General features: G+C 38.5%; 1 protein-coding gene across 1 annotated transcript in view; it reads left to right on the top strand.

Annotated features, from left to right (window-relative positions):
* Positions 1-1,272: 1,272 nt before the first annotated feature.
* Positions 1,273-16,012, top strand: part of RABEP1 (rabaptin, RAB GTPase binding effector protein 1) — a gene marked incomplete at its 5' end in the record, with an annotated part of 18,841 nt that continues 4,101 nt past the window's right edge. Inside the window, 11 exons of the mRNA XM_010185535.1 lie at positions 1,273-1,392; positions 3,777-3,912; positions 4,666-4,844; positions 5,824-5,949; positions 8,684-9,151; positions 11,361-11,465; positions 12,215-12,331; positions 12,888-12,986; positions 14,410-14,550; positions 15,236-15,425; positions 15,710-15,765. Coding sequence (XP_010183837.1) covers positions 1,273-1,392; positions 3,777-3,912; positions 4,666-4,844; positions 5,824-5,949; positions 8,684-9,151; positions 11,361-11,465; positions 12,215-12,331; positions 12,888-12,986; positions 14,410-14,550; positions 15,236-15,425; positions 15,710-15,765 — 1,737 coding nt within the window. The remainder of the gene's footprint in view (positions 1,393-3,776; positions 3,913-4,665; positions 4,845-5,823; positions 5,950-8,683; positions 9,152-11,360; positions 11,466-12,214; positions 12,332-12,887; positions 12,987-14,409; positions 14,551-15,235; positions 15,426-15,709; positions 15,766-16,012) is intronic.

Raw genomic sequence — 16,012 nt, forward strand, 5'->3', positions numbered from 1 at the left:
GTTTAGCTGTGAGGATGCCATGGGAGACAGTAGTAAAACAATATTAAAATATTATTTTATTTTGTCTATTGATTTTAAGTTTAGAAAACTTCAGTGGTTAAAAATACTGTCTATTATTATTCCTGGAAGTCTTACTCAGAATAGAGTTGTCAGTAAGTGTATCAGGAACTGAAAGTCAAGTAAGTAGCCTCTGAAACCTACATTTCAAACAAGATATGAATGTTATCTTTCAGCAGCTGTCTGTGCTGATCAGGTTAGGAGATGCTTTTGAAGCCTCAGCTTTGGGACGCAGCTCTCTGCTTTCCCTCCCTTGCTGAATTCCTCCAGTAGAAGATGGAGAACAATTGACTTTTTTGAGCCTCCGTACATAAAACCAGCTCAAATTGAGTTGCCTAAATTCTTTGTGGCTTGAAGAATTTTATTGTGGTGAATATCTGAGTGTTCTGCTTACTGTTGTGGAGTCTGTGGGAGCTGTTACTTTCACTTGGAAAGGTTTTAGTGTGGGCATGAAGGAAAGCCAGAGAATTTAAGACATGGGGGTGTCAGGGCCACCCTTTGACATGTCCAGTGTTGAATTTGAACTTTTTTTTTCTCATATCAATCTTCTCATTCATTTGATTTGCTTTGATCTTTTCAAAACTACTTTTTGAAAAATTCACAAGAGTTTTTTGATAAATTGGCTGTATATAGTTTTGAAATATTTGGTATAGTAACACCAAGAACTGGTGCTACATCGGTAGTAGTTTAAAGTTGAAAAATGGTCTTCCAGAACAGAACAAAGCTACACAATGTGTTACTGGGCAAATTCTTTTTCTTTTAACTTCATAAGTAAGTAAATGAATGGTTAATAACTCACCACATGGTTTTTGTTACACACTTTTTTTCCTATGTGCTATGTGGCACCAGGTTGCAAGACAGTTAGGCCTTTAAAAACAGAAAAGTGTATGTGCTTTGAAATGCCTGATCTGTCATTTTTCTCCCAAGTATCGAGTGATAGATTTCCTAATACTCTTTTTAAGAGCAGATATTCATGGCCTAATCCATACATGGATTGAAAATTTCGCTGCCTTCTGTGAATGGAATATCAGCCTGTTGTCATAGAGATGACTGCTGAACTAAATAAATAGCAGTAAGACGAGCATTGAAAAAGTGGAAGTTCAGTCAGCTGTTTTTGTTGGCGTAGAGATTTTCTCCAAATGTCTCCAATAATGGAAGCTGTTGTGGTGAAAACTCTGATAATGTGTTATTCATCATTTATTGTGTTACCTTCAGGCTCAGGAAGATGCTGAGAAGCTGCGCTCGGTTGTAATGCCTATGGAGAAAGAGATTGCAGCACTAAAGGAGAAGCTGACAGGAGCTGAAGAAAAAATAAAAGAGTTGGAAGCATCAAAGGTGAGGTGGAGTTGTAACTGTGTCCTAATTTATATCTTGCATCATGGTAGTTTGATGCAGATAAGTAAAGTAACGTTTTCTAAGAGAGAAAAAGGTGTATTGTGGAGCTCTTCATGCACAACACATCTTTTCCCCTGTTGCTCAAGTAACATATTTGACCTATGTGTTTTCCCATCTTTCACAGAAAGATGTCTTTCTGTTTTGAGGATTGCATTACTTATGTGTGTGCATGATCTATGCTGAGCTTCAAATTGCATGGCTTTTGGCCTACTAGTAATAAAAAGGAGAAAGCTCTAGAAAAATAATTGCTTTGCACCTCTCCAACCTCGCCTTTAGATTAATATTGTGCTTACAGCCACAGAAAGATTTGCATTTGGCAGAAGTCTTTTGAACTGTTTCCATCCAGCATCTGCTATAGTTCATTTTCTAATCCTGGGCATAAAACTGAGGCAATATGACCAGTCTTTTTATATCTTAAAACTTAAGCAAACCTCAGATTCGTAGAATGAATAGTGGTCACTGCTGCCAAGAAATACGATTGAAGTGTGTAGGTGATTTGTCTAGCATTCCTGTATTCTTCAGATATGTCAGAACACCTACTGAACTTTCCCATCAGTTTTGAAGGGTAAATATTATCTACATCACTAAGATAGTTGCATTTAATGTACTGTTTGATACAGAAGATGTCGTCTGTAACAAGTATTTTATCTTGAAACTCAAATAGGCTGAAATCGCAAAGTAGCTTGCAGTGTGGATGTTTTTAAGACATACAAATAAATACCATCCTTGTCTTCTGGGTCACTTGTGTTTTCATTTAAACAGATGCTCATCACTTGCTGGAGGTCTTTTTTTTTTTAATTTTCTTCTTTGTTTCTCATCCAACGTGGAGGTCTGGCTGAGGTTTGGGAGAACAGTGATTTATTTAACAGTCTTAATTTTACTCGACTGAGAGTCTGCTTGAGTGTTTTGCTTCTTTATGGATTCTTTGTGAATTGCTTTATAGGTCAGATTTTTTAGATTGAAATGTTCCTGGGTATAATAGCTCTCCAGGTAGTTCTGCTTTTTGTCTTGATGCACATGATACTTCCTTTATATTGCTAGGCTGAACTTGGAAGATGAGGAAATGTAAATCTTCTCGCTTTCTTGCTCTCAAACATTTTTTTTTTGCGTTGTTTTTTTCTTAAGAGTAGTCTCGAACTTTTCTGCTGAATTTGGTTATAAAACCCATAGGTCATTATGTATCATGGTATTTAGCTGGATTAGCGAAACAATGCATTGCTTTTGTTTTGGTGGGTTTTCTTTGTTCCCCCCTCCACCAGGTCTGTCCTTCCCAAAGATACTCTCTGTGAGTCAGATGTCTCCATTTCCAAGGCTGGAATGCTTGAAGACTTGGTATCCTAGGGCAGCAGAAGCTGTCACCACCATCAATGGCAAATTAAAGCCAAAGGGCCGAAAGCCCAAAGGGATCAACTGTCTTGTGTGTGGCTGCCCTACTGTGTTGAGGAAGATGAATGCCACCTCTGTGGAGCCAGTCAGGAATTGCCTGAAGGCTTTCCTTTCCTTTGTAAAGGAAAAACAACCAACTCCAGTGATTCCTGACTCAGCAAACCATAAAACTGAACAGTGCTATGAAGAAATCTTTCAGCCCATTCCTTGGTCCACAATGGGATCCATTTGCAGAAGCATCGTGTTTGACATATGTTTATGTAACCCAGTATTGCAAGGTTCTTATTGGAGATTCTGCATTGTTGATTCCAGTTCTTTTGTTAGCTTTGCTATTTAAAAAAAAGAAAAAAGAAAAAAATCCTAATCCATTTCTTCAGTTGTTCTTGCTGTAATTGCTTTCTATCCTAGCCTCCATGAATAGATTTTCCCTTCTCTTTGCAGCAGTTTTCCATGGGTTTCAATGTTTTTCTTCTTGTCTGTCCCCAAGTTTTCTCTCTTCTTAGGCTTACCATCCCTGATTTAGTTCAAGCTTGCCTCGTAGTTATGTTTTCTGACTACTGCTATTGCGCTATTTTGAACCGTCTCCACATCCTACTTAGTTGTTGGCTTCTCAGTACTGACTAAGGGATTGCTTCATTGTCTGCTGCTCTCAGATCTGTTTGCCTCTGAACCAACTTTGTGCTCAGTGCTGCTGCTTTTGTGATTCAACTGTGGGAACTCCAGATATACTGCTATGTTTGACTTGATAGAGTTTTAATGAGTGATTTATTCAGAAATAAATACAAATATACTCGCACACTGGTAGTTGAATATTTGTGATTTCTAGTAATAAACTTGTCTTTGGCACCTGTACGTTAACCAAACAGGTGACGCTATAACTTCTAAATACCTGAGAGTGTTCCTCCACTGAGATGGTGGATTTCTCTGTTTTTAATCAGGTTAAAGAACTGAACCATTATTTGGAAGCTGAGAAGTCATGTAGGACAGACTTAGAGATGTATGTGGCTGTTCTCAACACACAAAAATCAGTCCTGCAAGAAGATGCAGAAAAGCTGCGGAAAGAACTGCATGAAGGTACCTCTAATACTAATCCCTTGGACTCTTTTACACTGAGGGTGCAAAAACCAACGTAGCTGTTAATTCTTTTCTGATTTCTTGTTTAATTTGGATTTAAAGACGTTCTGGGGGGACGAAGCAGTACTTTTAAATGTGAAAGCCCTTGAAACGTTTACAGAAGAGTTGAATGTGGAGTTTTTATGACAAACAGCAGAACCATTCATTCTCTCAATGGATGCTATTGAATTTCTGCTAAGTTCTTACAGTATTGCAAGCTTCTTTCTTATTAAAGTGATTTTGCAACTGTCTTTTATTTACATACAGTTATGAGCAGTATTTCCATAATGTGTTGATGTCTCTGTGAGGTATGTCAGTCCTGAATGCCTGGTGATGAAAAGGATGTGTAAATTTGCATGCGTGACAGTACAGTGCAGAATCACAGTAGAGGACTGAAAAGCAGAACCTTCTGTTGAAATAAAGAGATGTAGAAGGCAGTCTTTTGAAACCAGTATTATAAATACAAGCTATTAGAATTCTTGAGTGAAGTTAAGATGTTAGTCTTCTAATTGGGAAATCGTAAAATGTCAGTAATACATCACTAATCACAAGCCAAGTTTGGGCATTAAGAAAACGTCCCATCCTAAACAGTTGTTGAACAAAGCCTGACTGTGTTTTAGCAGAACAGTAAGTACTTTTATTTGTGAAAATGCTTCTCTTTGGAAAAGAGGTTTAACAAGTTGTGGTTCAGAATGACTCTCTGTTTTTGAACAGTCTGCCATCTCTTAGAGCAAGAGCGGCAACAGCATAACCAGTTGAAACACACATGGCAAAAAGCCAACGACCAGTTCTTGGAGTCTCAACGTTTGCTGATGAGGGACATGCAGCGTATGGAAATCGTTCTGACCTCTGAGCAGCTCCGACAAGTTGAAGAGCTGAAAAAAAAGGATCAGGTTATTTGCTGCTTTCTTTTCTTTTCTTTTCTTTTTTCTTAATACTGGAGATTTAATGTGGTGCAACAGGCATGAAAATCTTACACTGGAGACAAATTGTTTAAGTGTGTTAGTATTTCAAAAAATTATAGCTGACAGTTTTAATAGAAATTCTGCACTTGAATGAGAAAAAAAGAAACTCTCAATTTGAGTGAATATTTTAATATTAATGTATGTAGTAACTTAAAAACTGGTGTTGCCCATGTTGTCAGATGAAAAGGTAATATCCAGCAGTTAATGTGGGAAGAGGAAACAGTCATCTGTGACACAAAACAGCTGGGTTAAGGATAGCAAGTTTTGCTTGTTTATAGGTTTTGCCAATACATTACCTAGCTCAGGCATAAATTAAGAACTTTATTTTAATTTAAATTTAATTGTCATTTAAAGAACTAATTTAAATTTAATTTAAAGAACTAATTTTAAATTAGCTTATGGAAGTGATTGTGTACGGGCTTCATGACTTAGTGTTCTATGATGTCTTTCTTTTGATTCTCTTTCTGTATGCTGTATTCCGTTGTTTAGAGTGATCAAGACACTTCCTATATTTACACTTTGTTTTAGTATTCATGCATGTGTAGTGGCACCTCAAGTGATGCAAGTATGCTGTCCAGTTCTACACATTAGCCAGTGTAACAGCTATTTTTGTTACTTATTTGGTAATTCCTATAATAAGAGTTTTTATATTCTTTGAATAAAGTTGTTCTAGAACAATAAACTTGAAAAGTAAGTTCTTGTCTAAGTCAGTTTGGGTGCCTTGTGAAAGGAACACTACATTTTTAACCAAAAGAATCTTTATGTGATAAATACTGGGTTTTTAACCAAAATAATCCTTTCCAGTGCTGCCTTTGTAGCTCAGTTTATTGTGAAAGATAATGTTGTGGCTACTGCAGCAAAAGTAAATCTCACTTATATGCATTCCCTGTCAACCACTGATTTCCAGGAAGAAGATGATCAGCAAAGGCTTAGCAAGAGAAAGGAGCAGAAGCAAAAAGATTCAGATGACGAAACGAAAGTTTCATCTTCTCTAGCCCATGAGGAAACCCTTACCCAGCTCTCAAGTGAAGAGGTAAAATAACTGGGTAGTTCCAAGCAGCTTTGAGGACTTCTGCATTCCTCAGGGTGTTGATTACAAATACAAATGCAAACTTAGTGCCCTTTATTCTCTGTAGCTTATAATTCTTATTAAGCAATGAAAAATCTTTGGCATTGCACTTGATTATATAAATTCTAATAAAGATTGGGAGACAATACTTCAAAATCCTCTGAGAGGTGCTGTTAAAAACTAATTCACCTTTTCAATTCTGGATGTTAACTGCTATTAAATTCTCTTGAGATTTATAACCATGTTCTAACTCACCTAAATCTTCAGAATTAAACCAATTATATCTGAACATTCAGCAAGTATATTGTAGCTGCTTTGCTAACCTACTTGTTGAATTCTGTACTAAACTTACATTGGTTACACAAGTCTGAGATCACGGACTGTGAAGTTAGCCAGTTGCTTAGCGTGTGCAAAATAGCACGGCGTTTGTGTTTGTATGTATTAAGCTACATTCACTGAAGGTTTTTGGCCACATCTGTTCAGCAGCCAAAAATAAGCTGCTTGGTTTTTTGGTTTGGTTTGGGCTTGGGTTTTTGGTTTGGGATTTTTTTTTTCTTGTTTTGTTGTGGTTTTTTGTTTGTTGGGTTTTTTTGGCCAAGCCAACTTGGCTCTCCACCAAGTTACTGTGGAAGCTGCTTGAGCTGTATAGGTACACTCTGAAAAAGGCAGAAAAATGATGCCGCTGGATATCCTTAGTTAGCAAGCCTTCTGGGGGTTGTAGATGGTCATGCTCTGGGACAAGCCGAAATTGTATTTGAAATTTGCCTAAGCTCTTTCACTTGTAAAGAAACAAGTCCAGTGAGCACACAGGTTGGAGCTTGGAAACAGTATCAAACTGAGCAGTTACTTGCCCTTTCCTGCTGCATTTTGCTTGTTTATCTGATCATCGGACAGGTTCCATTTTGGTCTTGTAAGTCAAAAAAAGGAAGGCTTAATAAAAACAAACCAAATTTTGTGCTGTTGAAGCTTATGGATGCTTCAAGAGGCTTGGGAATTTGCAGTGCGAAGCAATGTTTTGCCTGTTGTATTTGTGCTCTTTGAGGGGAAAAAAAGTATAGACTTCTAGAGTCTGCCCTCAATTATTATTATCAGTGATTTGTAACAGTTCAGACTGCAGAAAGATGTTCAGGATTGTAGCATCTAAATATAGCTGAGATGTAGTGCTACCCTTTATCCTAAAGATACAGCTTTTCCTATGTTAAATACTGTTGTGTGCTAACACTTCTGTATCCAGAGACGCAAATGAGACTTGTTGATGGTAAACAAAAGTTTTGTCTCCTGATGTTATCTTTAATCTCAGTTCCTGGGATACTCTCTATTCCTGGGATACTCTCTAGTCCCTCATTCATAACATTTATTTAATTCTAGGAACTATACATAATGGAAAATTTTACATTTTGAGTAAGGGCATAGTTTCCAGAGTTGTTGTGGTTTTGCTTATGGATTTGGGTTTTGTTGCTGTTTATGACCTGTTTTTTAGCTGTACAGAATATGTTTTAGAAGTGGTAATGTATTGTATTACCAGTCATGTCTCATTACTTGTCCTAATCTGACTTTTGAGCTCTTGTCTGTTGAGCAGTTTGCAATACAAGCAAATTATTTAATTGTCTCACCAAACAGCTGTTGTCTGAAGATGCAGTTTTATCTAAGTCCATATTGTCTTGACTTTTTGTTATGAACTTAAACTCATAATAACTTTAATATGTAATATATAAAGATTACTCCTAAATTTTATTAAAACAAGGCATTTACAGCAGTCATGAAAACAGTAATGCATACTATATAGTTATAAACACCCATATGAAAGTACTACCTACCTGCTAGTCTGTACTGGACCTACTTCAGAAATCATTATTTTTTCCAAGAGGCTTGTTTTCAGTGATGTTCACAAAGCAAAATTGCTTAATATATTGGAAGGTATTTTGAAAGCAGCCATATGCATTTTAAATAAAGCATTACTGCTCTCTTTTCAGTACTGCAAATAAATAAAAATAGATCAGGAGACTTAATGAATGTGCCTGATGCATGTCACAGGACAGTTAGTGTGCCTTTTGGTACTGGCATTTCCCAGGATGTCTTTTTCTTTAAGATCAGCCTTTTCCATTTTGATTTTATGTACAAATAATCTGTTAAAGGAAGTATTTCTTTCTGTTAAAATATTTTGTCAAACATTCAAAGCAGAAGAGAGAAACAGAAGAACATTCACTTGTCAGCGTGGAGCAGATTTTAAGTGTGTCGTTCTCCATTTATTTTTATGTCAATGTAAAGGTTTTTGTTTTCCAAAAGACTTCTGAATTTACTTGTGAAAGTGGAATATTTGCCTTCTGTTGTGTAGGTCTAGTTCTAGAAGTGATCATGCATGTGTATCTCTGTAGTGGAGGAAGCGCCTTGTTTCAGATACTGGAAGATGTAAGGTGACTGTGTCCTTGCTTGTCTGGCAGGAAGACAGGTTGTTACAAAAGCGCTCTGGTAACAGAAGACTTATTTTTCCTTGTTTGTTTTGGTTTTTAATTCTAGCTGGTACACTTCAGTTCTTTATCCTTTTCTCTGCCATCTTAAGTTTAGTGGTTAGATGTTCGTAGTAAAGCCAATTTAATCTTGCCTTTACCATGTCTCATAATAACTGCTCAGCGTTCCTCTTGTACCATACTTCTAGATTGGAGGATGTAATTTTTTCTTCCTTGTTTTTCAGTTACAGGTGCATGTCAATAGCACCCATGGCTCAGTCCATTCGCTGGATGCAGACTTGCTTATTTCTTCTGGTGAATCTTTCAATAAATCAGATAATGATATGTTTAAAGATGGACTACGGAGAGCACAGTCAACAGACAGTCTGGGGACATCTGGATCTTTACAGTCCAAAGCTTTAGGATACAACAACAAAGCAAAATCTGCTGGGAACCTGGATGAGTCAGACTTTGGACCACTCGTTGGAGCAGATTCAGTGTCTGAGAACTTTGATACAGCTTCCCTTGGGTCTCTGCAAATGCCAAGTGGGTTCATGTTAACCAAGGATCAGGAAAAAGCAATCAAAGCAATGACACCAGAGCAAGAAGAGACTGCTTCGCTTCTTTCCAGTGTTACACAAGGGGTAGAAAGTGCTTATGTATCTCCTAGCGGTTACCGCTTGGTTAGTGAGACCGAGTGGAACCTCCTGCAGAAGGAGGTAAGTACCCACGGCCTGCATCTGCTCTGACCACTGCCTGTCTTGTGGGCTGTCTGCCAGGTGAAAGCTTCTCCTGATTTGCTTTACATGGAGTCAGGTGTGGAAGATAATGCATACGTAGCATCGTATGTAGCTATTCACTTTTCTCTCTTGGAACACTTCTGTCCGTAAAGCACATCTGATTTGAACCATATTGGCTGACTATTCATGGGAGTCCCAGCTTTACTAAATACAAGATATTTTTGCACTTTGGCAGAGGTAGCTGTTGATTTCACAAATATGTTAGAGGGTGAGAAAAAATAGGAGTACTCAAAGAAAAGGAGAAAATGGGAAGCTAAGGAAAGAACGTTATAGTGCATCTGGGGGTGACCGGGGAAGTGCAGAGATTGACAAGAGGAGCAGAGCTAACAGTGGTTTTTTCTATGCCAAGGAGTTTTACTGAGGGTTGTGCAATTTAGAAATGAGCAGTCAAGATCTGTGTAACATGCAAAGCTACCACAAAGGAAGATTCAGAAAATTATTGAGGACTTGCATCATCAGAAACCGGCTTCTCAGAGCAACAAGCAGCAGATTAGACTTAACGCTGTGCCAGTTCTGGTATGGGTGACCAAGGAAATTGTTGCTTTTGGATGTTCTGTCTGCCAGTTTTTCATCAGCTTTATATGATGCCAGTTCAACGCTTGCTTTGGTTTTATTGCTGAAAAGAGGAGTATTGTGGGGCCCCTGTGGTTACTGTTTCAGAAGAGAGGCCAGGCAACAACACTTGAAGTGGAAGAAAAAGGTGGGGGGAGGAGATAGCAATCCGTAATGGATTGTTAATGAAAGGGAAACCAAGATTGGGGTAAAAGAAAGGGGCTGCGAGAATGCAGTGAAAGAGAAGAGGCAAGGCAAAGGGCAGATGAATTGAAGAAGTAGTGATACTGTATTTCCTCAGCTTGTTGGAATTCGACTTATCTGCAAATCATTACTTAGGAGGTCTCTCCAAAGCTATTGTAAAGTAGTTGGGTTTTTTTGTATTGCTACTGATTTGTAATATCTGGAGAAGTTACGGAGTCTTGATCTCAGACCTCATTTAAATCTTCTAGTCTTGAGTATTTCCTTGCCCTGTTCACATTTGGATGACGCTTTACTCCAACCCTTTCTGAGAATTCAGAAAAGAAGCTCTCTGCTTCCCACGTGTTTCTGGAGGCAGGAGCGCAGGTAGGGTGTGTGAGTGCCACTCTGTGTGGGTGGGACCTGGAGCAGCAAATACGAATACGAATACAGCTCAAAGTTGCCTTGCAGCTGGAGCTTTGATAAAACTTCCTTTTGTCCCTTTGGCCAAAACCATTGCAGTTACAAAATGGCAGCAGGTTTACTTTGTTTCCCTGTTGCGCACTCCAACACTTCTAAAATTTATTTTCCTATCTTCTGTTTGATTTGGTTTCATGTTGTTGGTTTTAGTGGGTTTTTGGTGGTGGTGGTGGTTGGTTGTTTTTTTTAAATCTGCCTATCTTCTATTTTATTCTTTTTTCTTCTTCAATTGTTCTTTTAGCTGATTATTCAGTCTCTGGTCCTAAGCAATACTGGAGGAGAGTACTAAAAAGTAAATAAAGCTTGATGATTGTTGTAGAACAAAATGAGTTTGTGCCATTGAGAAACATTCAAAGCTCAGTTACAGGAGGATAAAGCTTTAAGGAGGTTCTGACCTGATGAGCTGACTTGCCTTTTAATTGGTTTGTGGATTAAAAACAAACAACAGCAACAAAAAACCACCACAATATTAAAAAACCAAAATACACTCTCTCTCCTATCTCCAAAACAATAAAACTGTAATATTGTGTTTATAATTGGATTCGTAATTTAAATAATTGCATTTAAAATGCTATGGTCTGTTGAAAGCTTTTCTATGAGATGTCTTTTTCTATACAGGTAATCAGATAATACATTTCAAATGGACACACCGAATGAGTCGTTGAACTCTTGCATGTCATGGCTTTTATTGCTTTTGTGCTAAAAACGGGACTTGTGTCAGGAAGAGCTGATATCCTGCAGCTGATTTACCTTATCCTTTACTTTCAGAGCAACTTAATCTTGCTGTTATGTGATGCTGCCACTATCTTTTGTCTGTAGTATTTAGTGATCACACAGCAGACCTGAGAGTTTGTAGCCCTGAATCCTTGAAGAATTTTCTGGCCCTTCTGACAGGTGGTACCTCTGTGTTCTCCAGGTGCAGAATGCGGGGAACAAACTGGGTAGACGCTGTGATATGTGCTGCAATTACGAGAAACAGTTGCAAGGTATCCAGATTCAGGAGGCTGAGACAAGAGACCAGGTGGGATTTCTCTTCAAGCTTTAGCAAGACTCTTGCAGTTGGTTTTAATTGAACAATGTCAGCGTAGTTGAAATGGATAACTTCTGACATTTTACTGACATAACCTGATTTGTTACTGCGGGCATGAGCACCACGTGTACCTACTTCTTAATGATTCACCTTGGAGAACAACTTTATCCAGTGCTGTAAGAGCATGCAGTAAAGGCAGCGTGCTATAAAAAGTGGTGTGCTCATGCTGAAGTCATTATCTTTCATAATTTATGTTCTAAAATGCTTTTCATACATTAAATTCTAATATCTTTGATACGGCAAAGGAAAAATTAGAGAACCTCATCCTAGCAGCATAAAATGACTGCAAAGTAGTGAGGGATGTGTTTTTTTCTGTCATATACTGAAGAACAACTTTCAGATGGGTATGGAAGGCATGAGTCACATTCTGCTTTGAAACAAGTGATTGAAGTCATTGCATGGCGATGGTCCAGTGCAGTTTGGTGTCACCATGTCCCATAGGTGTAATCCGTGATGCAGGGTGTTTCAGAAGAACGACAAAGAAACTGCTGGGTTGCATAGAGTTTTGAGCAATTTTATTTTGTGGTTTGGGAGTGCGATGGGGTAGGTTATGTTTGTGCTCATATATATATATAATAAAATATATGAAGTGTATGTGAAATGAAATATATAATGAAATTTATGACATAAATACTTCCCTGAAGAATGGAAAATTGAATTATGTTGTTGTAACAACACAGGTGAAAAAGCTGCAGGTGATGCTGAGGCAGGCAAATGACCAGCTGGAAAAGACAATGAAAGATAAACAGGAATTGGAGGATTACATGAAACAAAGTGCTGAAGACTCCTCTAATCAGGTACAAGCATTTTGTAATCGAGATGGTAGAAACCATGAAATGTTATTCAAAAGTCTGTAACAAGATCTCTTGTCTTCTGTTAGATATGAAGGGAATACCCGCTGTAGAGGCAATAAAAATCAGAATTTATAGGATTAATTATGCTCTACCTGAATCTGCAACAGTTTCTAGAAAACTCTGACATGTCTCTAATGTGTTATCCAATTTTGGCCCTAAAGTTTCATATCTAATTGTGAAATTGGTGACAGAAGTTGGTGATTGGAATTTGAGTAGTGTTTGAGTTTTGAAGTGACCTGTGTATGAAATCACCCAAACATGCAAAAGCAGCCCTTGTGATCCTGGTCACTGTCCGTGTCAGTAGAAGAGCTGTATGATTCATACCAATTGCTCTCATCAGTACTTGACACCCAGTAAATGGACTTGAGGTGAAGACATGCAGGTAACAGTAGTCACTGTTGGTTAGTAACAAGGAAGAGAACTTGAGTTGTTACTTCTTTTTCAAAATCTGTTTCATGGTTTATATCTTTGTCTGTATGGGGTGTTTTGGGTTTTTTAGATCTCTTTGCTTATGGCTAAATGTCAAAAGTCGGAGAACTTCCTCAGTGAACTGCAGCAGGCATTTTCGCAAGCAAAGAGAAGCGTCCAGGAGCAAATGGTAAGACAGCGTAAGCCCAGAGGTCACTGGAGCGGCACTGCTTGTCTAACCTTTGGTGTCTGTAAAGGCTTTGTGTTGCTGCCCAGCCAAGCTTGGCTAGAGAGAACTGTGCTTCTTGGCACGTGAGGTTACTGACCAATTGAGCTCTGAGAGAAAGTGCTGAACCTGTAACAGCTTTTAGCATCAGTCTGTCCTACTGGCTGTGTGTCTGCATGTTGATTAATACAGAGATCGCTAGTGAACTTTTTTCTCCCTTATTTATTATGTACATTCCACGTCCATTTAGTATCTTCAGATCTGAAGACAGAATACATTTTCTCAATACATTTTTTAGGATTTGTAACGAATAGCATCACTAGTGAATAGTTTATTGAGTTTGAGAAGAATGCTCAATGTTTTTACAGGTCAGACTTAAAATATCAGCACTAACACCCAGAAAGAGGTTTGTATGGGAATTTTTTTTTTTTTTAGACTATTTTGAGCATCTTGTAGGAGCTAAGCCAGAGAACAGGAATAGGACCTCATTTTCTAGGGCAGAACAAAGTCTAACTTCCTTAGAGCAGTTCATTCCCTTCTGTGTTAGAATCAAGCTGCTGCTCTTTTCCTCCCTTGCACGGCATTGTGGGGACTAAGGGCATTCATTGTCATGAATCCCAGTATTGCATTCCTGGGGTCTGGGATTGTCTGTAGGACATCAGGACATTGCTTGCAGCAACATTTTGTTTGATGTTCTGCATGAGAGCACATCTAATGGAGATGAGGGAGATTCTGAAAATGTATTGATCTGAATATGATTGTCATGGTGTTCAAAGGGCAGCCTCTATCAGAGTTCAAGTCCCTGTTTCCCCGTACCGAAGCAATTATTGCTCTTAGAAAAGTTCACTGGATCTTTTTGTTTTGTAATGCAAGCAAAGCTGTGTTTTCTCAATCCTTTTTCTTCTCAAGGAATTGGCTGTTTTGATGTTGTCCTCAAAAGGCAGTGGGAGGCAGATGCCTACCACTGAAAGTTTCAGGATGAATATTTAGGGTTTTTGAATAACCGGATCTTACAGCTGAGTTGTTAGGTGATTTTAGTAAACACCACTGCCAGTTTCCAAAACCACATGGGATCCCCCTCTTTCACACCTCCCCACCACGAGCACAGCCAGCTGATGGATAACTGCAGAAGAACACGGAGAGACTTAACAATGCTGCATTTATCACTTGCTTCCTCCTGTACAGTCAAGATTGATCTTGCCTTCATTTCTGGTGCATGGGCTAGGCAAGAGAGGACTGATCATCTTGATCCACACAAACATTTCGTTTCTGTTCTTTACAAAGAATACCAATTCCCCAGACTTTTGAAAGCAGTGATAGTAAATGGGGCGTGAGGAGACCTGAGTGTAACTCTAAGTGAGAATTTATGCTTTTCTTTACATTGGAGGCTGTCCTGACGCAGTCAAGGGAGCAGGTTTCGGAAGCGCTGGGGAGACTGCAGAAAGGTAATGAAAGTCTTCAAGGAAAACACAGCTTGCATGTGTCTTTACAGCAAGCCGAAGACTTTGTTCTACCAGAAGCAGCAGAGGTAAAACATTCTTAAATCATTAACACAAATAATGCATGTGTCTGGATCCTGCTGGAAGAATCTGACTTACCAAAAACAATCTGGATTTTAACCCTGTAAATCTGTGATGCACAAAAATCAGTATTCTGATCCCACTGTGCCATGAGCATGCTTCAGGGTATAGATAGATAATAATAAAATGAATTAACAGCTGCTGTGTTGTCAGTAAAGTGTGGGCTTATCCCACTTCAGCCAGTTTAGGCTGTATTTTGCAACTGGTCACACAAGTGATCAGTTACCGTGGGTCCAGTGTTGGTATTTATTCAGTAACTTAGGCTAAGTCAGTCCCTGCAATTTCTGGCCAGGCATTAAGATTTGTGATAATCCTGAGCCTTGAGTAATGGTAAACCTTGTCATTCATGGCCACTCCCTTATGCTCATGCATGTCAAGCTTAAAGGGTTGTGGGAAGTGAAGGGCAAGGAGAGAGGGTCGTACATCTGCAGAGAGAGAAATATTTACACGTTCTTCATTTACTATGGCCTAGCAAACTGTGGTTTTGTTTTAATACCTTTGTGGATGCAAGATCCGGTATGGTGGGACAAACCTCGGAGTAGTATAGTTTTGTCTTTGGCTTGTATGGTGATAAATACAGTACTGTGTGTATCTGAAGATAATAATACAAATATTTGCTAATCATTGATTCAGGAGCTCCGTGAGCTGATTTTAAAATACCGTGAAGACATAATTAGTGTGCGGACAGCAGCAGATCACCTCGAGGAGAAACTTAAGGCAGAGATTTTATTCTTAAAAGAACAGATTCAAGCTGAACAGTATTTAAAAGAAAATATAGAAGAAACTCTACAGCTGGAAATAGAAAATTGCAAAGAGGAAATAGGTGAGCCAGGGGTAAAAGTCTCAAAACGGGAATATTAGAAATTAGTAAGTAAATTAGGACTTGATTTTACGATACGTAGACTTACCTGATTTTTAAAAACTGGCCATTTTTGATCGCAGCTACACCAAAGCTGTGCAGCTGAAAAGTACAATTATTTGTTTACCTTTTTGGTACCTTAGATGTCATGTGCTTAATTCTCCTTTAAATATTAACAGAATTAAACAGAGTCTGTCCAGTTTCCTGTGCTTTAGTTGCATTTAACCTTTAATATTCTTGTTTTCCAGCTTCCATTTCCAGTTTAAAGCCTGAACTGGAAAGAATAAAAATGGAAAAGGAACAGGTAAGGAGCCCTTTCACTGTGGAATTTTGGGGTTTGTTTTTAAACAAACAAAATGGGATTTTTTTTTCTGCTAGTCCTGTCAGTGACACAGTCTTGGTGTCTTTGTTGACATCAACCTCTTTATATCAGAGGAAATTCAGCTTTTTTTTCCCATCTGCCCTTGGGGAGCGTGTTACAGACAGTAACACTTTAGTTATATTTTTGAATGACGTTCAGTATGTCCAGTATTGGGAGGGGAAGAGCGCTG

This window comes from Mesitornis unicolor, unplaced genomic scaffold, assembly GCF_000695765.1.
Source record: "Mesitornis unicolor isolate BGI_N332 unplaced genomic scaffold, ASM69576v1 scaffold17655, whole genome shotgun sequence".
NCBI classification, from domain to species: Eukaryota; Metazoa; Chordata; class Aves; order Mesitornithiformes; family Mesitornithidae; genus Mesitornis; species Mesitornis unicolor.